This window comes from Lynx canadensis, chromosome A1 (assembly GCF_007474595.2).
Source record: "Lynx canadensis isolate LIC74 chromosome A1, mLynCan4.pri.v2, whole genome shotgun sequence".
NCBI classification, from domain to species: domain Eukaryota; kingdom Metazoa; phylum Chordata; class Mammalia; order Carnivora; family Felidae; genus Lynx; species Lynx canadensis.
In genome coordinates, this window is record NC_044303.2 from 181,445,931 (window position 1) to 181,451,930 (window position 6,000).

At 41.3% G+C, this 6,000-nt stretch overlaps 1 protein-coding gene across 1 annotated transcript in view; it reads right to left on the reverse strand.

Annotated features, from left to right (window-relative positions):
- Positions 1-5,388, reverse strand: part of TENM2 (teneurin transmembrane protein 2) — a 380,391-nt gene extending 375,003 nt beyond the window's left edge. Inside the window, 2 exon segments of the mRNA XM_032593990.1 lie at positions 4,264-4,473; positions 5,268-5,388. Of these exon segments, the coding sequence (XP_032449881.1) occupies positions 4,264-4,473; positions 5,268-5,388 (331 nt within the window).
- Between the last annotated feature and the right edge of the window lie 612 nt (positions 5,389-6,000).

Genomic DNA, 6,000 nt, shown 5'->3' on the forward strand with positions numbered 1-6,000 from the left:
TTCTAGGAAGCTTAGAACCAAGTTTTCTGCCTATCTTAAAAAACGGAATGTGACTTTACATATGAGCCTATACATATGTTTCCCACCCTATCTCCCATACATTTTTCCTTCACCCTTACTGTGTCATCTAATTATAGTTTTCCAGTAAAAAAAAGTGTTATAAGCTATCAAATATTATGGGGGAGATATAAGAAAATGAACAAATGAATAGATGGTTGAATGAGTGAATGTATGGATGGCTGAATAAATGAATGGAGTTGTTCTCTACACTGGATCTTGGCCAAGAGGTGGGAAGTGATGGAGTTCTTGCTTTCTGATGCTGAATAAGTAAGGTAATCATTAAGTTAGGTAAGCAACTGAATTCTTGGGCCACTCATGGAAACCTGAAGCTGGCTGGTCCTGATGTACTATTTTTGTTTATAATTAACTAAGACATTGCTTTTTTTTTTTTTTTTTTTTTAATTTTTTTTTTTCAACGTTTATTTATTTTTGGGACAGAGAGAGACAGAGCATGAACGGGGGAGGGGCAGAGAGAGAGGGAGACACAGAATCGGAAACAGGCTCCAGGCTCTGAGCCATCAGCCCAGAGCCCGACGCGGGGCTCAAACCCACGGACCGCGAGATCGTGACCTGGCTGAAGCCGGACGCTTAACCGACTGCGCCACCCAGGCGCCCCGACATTGCTTTTTTTAAAAAGGGCCTGGGGCACCTTTAATGCACAAATGAAGACTCTCCAACTGAGACATCTCTTTTGCCACAAAGGACCAAATGAAAGGATCCTGGCAGAGAGTTCCTTTTTACATTCCTTCTGTATAGTTTGATGTTACTAATGAAGGTTTTAAACCCTTTATTTAGACTTAAAAAAAACTCAAAATTCAACCTTTTATGAGAGGGGAGGTGAGCCAATGTTTTTAGATTATCATGTGGCTGCATGTATATTTTCTGCCTTGTATGCTGATAGCAAACTGCAACCCTATTCTGATTTGGAAGGTTGTCTTATTCTTCCATCTGCAGGATCCTCCACTATGCTGCTGCTGGGATCCAGATTTTTTTCCAGATGAGTTATTTCATAGGATTTGAAATTATGCTTCTGTATACAGGAAACAACTCTGGAGATAACCCGCTCTGGCAGAAGATCAGAACACGGGATGAGCCACTTGCCAGAGCTCAGCTACCTGGAAGAAAATGCTTGAAGGGAAAGGAAAACACCACTCTTCAAAGCATCTCACTAGCCATATCTGGATATCTGCTCGATTGGCATAGATTGAGGGTTAGAACAATTTGGCTCCGGAGGTGCTGAGGTTTTAGTACTGTCCACTAAAAAATACACTACCATCATAGAAAATAATGACAGTGAAGTCATAAAGGTGAAGTTTTCTTGTTGCTTTGAGGATGTTTTCATGTTGTCAAAAACATTTTAGTTGTGTAGTTTATGTCCAGTTTGTCTCTTTAGAACAGAGGCTCTTTGGGCAGGAAATGTGCACAGTGACTCTCCTAACGATGGGCTTCACTAATGTTAAGTATTAACAGCAACAAGAAGAGGCCAAATAAATTTTTTTTTTTACTGTCATGTATGGGCTGAATATGTTGGAAGAGGTTTTATTTCACATAAGAAAGAGACAAAGATCAAATTGGTACCAGATCTTCAGAACACAAGGTCAGTGACAAGAAACCAACTTAAAAAATTCTGTGTAATTAACCAGCTAAACGTAACACAACCAATCACCTGGTCATTTTGTTTGTGTCAAGACACCTACAGAAAATCCAGCCCCTTTCATCAAATTCAATTCAGAACACGGAGACACAGCTTTGTACTTTGCATCTTCTGTGTCAAACTCTATTTTCGATCCTTTATGTCAAATCTAAATTCATGGCAACAGCATTCAGATCTTGATAGAATCCCCAAATCGCCCTAGACCCCAAATCCATTCCACAAGACACACACACACCTAAGAGCACACATATTTGTACTGGATTTGCACTCACTTAGCTAAGCGAGAGTCAAGAATTTTGAATGACTGCCTGTTGGCTAGAGCTTTAGCAAGTTTTCATATAAGTACCTGCTGAAAACAAGGGTATTGCACAATCGGGTGTTCACCCCTTGGGTGAAGAAATCATATCCATACAGCTCTCATTTGGGATGAAAATGGACCCTCAAATGTTCTGTGGTATTTTCCCTGTTACTGAAGCTTAAATCACTATCAATCTTAAGCGAGCTGAACAAATTGATGTGACTGATGAAAAATGGATAAGTTTGACTCCGAACACACAGAACTGTTGTGTCCACCAAAATGAGGTCTTGATTAGTCAGAAAGCCAACAAAAATACCCTATCAACAACTTACAATCTGATACAATGTCAAAAAGGAAAAGAAATCACTCAGTGTTATCACTGAGAAAACGTTCTGTATGGCCCTGAGATACAAACTGACCTCTCTTATGGAAATCATCTTTGCCTGGCTATCTATATATGCATAAAAGGATATACTTTTTAAAAGCTCATTTTCTCCCTAATAATTGTCTGTTTTTAAAAAGCTATCAGCAGGTGCACCTCATTTCAAAAGCCTCTTGTCCTTCATAATACAATATTCATCACGATTACATGGTATGAAATAAAAAGCAGCAAAACATAAGCGAGGATAGTTCAATTAAATGCAACATAATCTCTGCAGCAAAAAGTGGTTCTGTAGCTAAAATCAGGTTCCAATGAAAGGAAAAAGGGAATATATTTCCACATATTTTTAATTATATAGAATTTCCTCAAACATGATTTTTCATAATATATTCCATTAAGTTAACATCACATTTGAAGAAAGAGCATTTTCCGATTTCATTTTAAGCCTGATTTTGAGCAATTACAGTGTCATTGTTCCGCGGTAGAAAGGTTGAATTCATTTACTGTGTGGTTATGCTAGTTATGATTGATGTCTCTTCTCCAAATGATAAACCAATCACCCCAATGATGTAATGTCATTTTAAGAGTGCCATAATCACATTTCTCTCAAACTAGAAGCTCTGATGAGTTCTAATAAAGATTTATGGTAGATTAAAGGCCTTCATAATATCAACAATGGATTGCTCATTTGATGAGAGATTTGATTAGGTAATTTTTTTGAAAAAGAATACGAGTTTACTAAATATATCAGGCCTGGCTTTGAAGAAGGGCATGGGCCATCATAGAGAGCAGTCCATCATTCCATCTTCAGAATGAATCATCTTCAGTATATTTGGGGGGGTCCTCTCTAAACCAGAGGTTGAGGCCTGTGGTGGCATATTCTCATGGATGAAGCCAAAACACAACCTCACCAAGGTGCACTCTTGGCATGGAAAGCTCCTTATTGCCTTTGATGGGATATGTTAATTAACATATTGAGACGATAACTCCAAAGCTTTTGGGTCAGGAGCAATTAATTTCTGAAAACGTCTCTCTTTGGGCCATGGGTACTTAACCCTAGATGTCGTCCACTCCTATGTTTGTATGTTTTGTGAACATTTCACCAACAAGACATCAAAATAAGGCATGACCATTGCTGAGCCCAGGGCAATTCTACCTAAAATGCAGAGATTGGAGCTGCAGCAGTAGCCACAAAATCCTCAGAGGTGGCACAGAACCTTGTGACCAGTGCCTCTGCTCTGTGCAGGTGAAAACCACAAGGAGAATTCAAGTTTTAGAGGCAATATTTATCATGGTACCATGCGATCAGCTTGTTAAATTCAAGTGAAGTGGTACATGCTGAGGGTTATAGGAGAGGTCACCCCCCAAACACTTTAGACTTGGCAAGGCATTCAGTATTCATGTCAAGGGAATGCATTTTAATCACAAAATCATCTAAACAAGCAAGCAAGCAAGAGTCAGAAGCCAACCATCAAAAAGCAAGAGATCTGAAATGCACACAAATTGGGCACGTGAGGGTGTCCAGGGTCACTTGGCTATGACCAGAATGGTAGTAATACAAAATTCAATATTCTATTGTCTCTCTACACTTCACCTTTGAGACCCGAGTGCTCTCATGTGCAGCAGTGGGCAAATCCCTCTCACTGAAGGAGGCCCAAGCCCTGTTAAGATAAGCAAAACCTCTTTAGTAACTGCGACCTTCAATAAATGTATCCTGGAACAGCAATGCCACAAAGCGACAAGCGTATTTCACCTGATGCTGCCCACACCACCTTCTCCCCAGCCCTCGAGTCAGAGTTGTCATTCTGCCGGAGACGTGAGAATGTCACACAGACAACACCACACATTCAGACACCACAGTTTCCTTACCACTGCTGGAGGCTTGCTGGGGCCCTGAGCATGCTCTGAGCAGGTATGAATTGGGGGAGAACTCCTCATCAGGGTTGGTGTCCATGATTTGATGGGAGGTGTTGCTGTCTAGCAATGGCATCTGGCAGCTAACTGGTGGAGGATTATGGGAGCTAGGCAGCTGAGCAGATGGGAGGAGGCTAGACGAGGATGTAGGTGGAATGGGACGACCTGGGAAAGAGGACAGAGGGGTCAAAGGTCAGCAATGAGTGTCATGAGAGCATCCAGAGAAAGTTACATTGAAACCACCTCACAATATAAATATCCAAAAAAAAAAAAAAAAAAGGAAAGAAAAGAAAGAGAAAGAAAGAAAGAAATGCTCCAAATGTATTTTTTTGAGTGTTTTGATGTTTCTCCAAATGTCCAAATTCATACTGCAGGTAGCTACATACTTCACAAAATGAGCATGAGTGGAAATATCCATCTAAAGGGCTGAAGTGCAATCATTCAGGAAAATATCCATTTCTTTCTATCTTCCCTGTTACAGCCCTACTATAATTCCCTATAATCTCTCACTGGACTATCTCTTTTACTGGTCTCCTTGCTTCCTCTCTTGCCATACATCCAGACACTCCCTACTGTCTGCATCCCTTCTCTAGAGCAGCCAGAATATGTGTGTGTGTGTGTGTGTGTGTGTGTGTATGTATATATATATATATATATATATATATATATATATATAATGTTTATTTTTGAGAGAGAGCACGCGTGAGCATGAGTGGGGGAGGGGCACACTGGAAGTAGGCTCTGTGCTGACAGCAGAGACCCTGACAAAGGGCTCAAACTCATAAACCGTGAGATCATGAACTGAGCTGAAGTCCGATACTCATCTGACTGAGCCACCCAGCACCCCCAGAGTAATATTTTCAAGACAGAAATCAGGTTTCATCACTTTCCTGCTTGGCACCCTTCAACGGCTTCCCACTACATGTAGAAAGAAACCAAGACTCCTTGTGATGACCTACGTGTTTTGTCTCCTCTGGCACAAACTGCTTCTTCCACCTTACTTCCAACAGTGGCCTCTACTTGTCCCCTTATTCTCCAGCCAATGTAGCCGTCTTTACTTCTGTTGCTTGAACATGCCATATCATTCTGTCTTCTGAGTCTTTACATTTCCTGTTCCTCCGTGTGGAATATTCTCCCCACCTGCCATCTCACTGATTTTTACAAGCCTGCTCCTTCTCTAGAAACTTTTCCTGTTTGCCTTCTTGCAAGCTGCTCACCTATGTGCTCTATCCTATTAGCCTGTTTAAGTTTCTTCATAGCCCTTAATACTATGTGAAGGTGGACATCTGCCTACATTACTCACCCCTGTACCCTCAATAATTTCCTAACGAACAGCACTTGCAGAATGAATGAGCAACCAAACTGGTTTAGGGTAGAGGTAGAAAGGGCCACACATTTGCATCCTAAAGAATTTGCCAATGCCCCCACTCTGTCCACCACCGTTTTGTTCTTGTTTTGTTTTGCATACCATGGGGGAATTCCTACAAAGCTCGGCTACTCCAGGCAGGAGGAAGAGCAGCCAGCCCGCAGGTGGTGGGCAGTAACGTGGAGCTGCGAGAGGATCAAAAAGTTCTCCTACCACACAGAAGCCTGCTGCAACCTCTCTTTCACATGGCAGGGAGCTCCTGGCAGCCAAATTGCTGAGTGAAGATAATTGCTGTGTGTACTTTCACCTGATTCACCCTTACATGT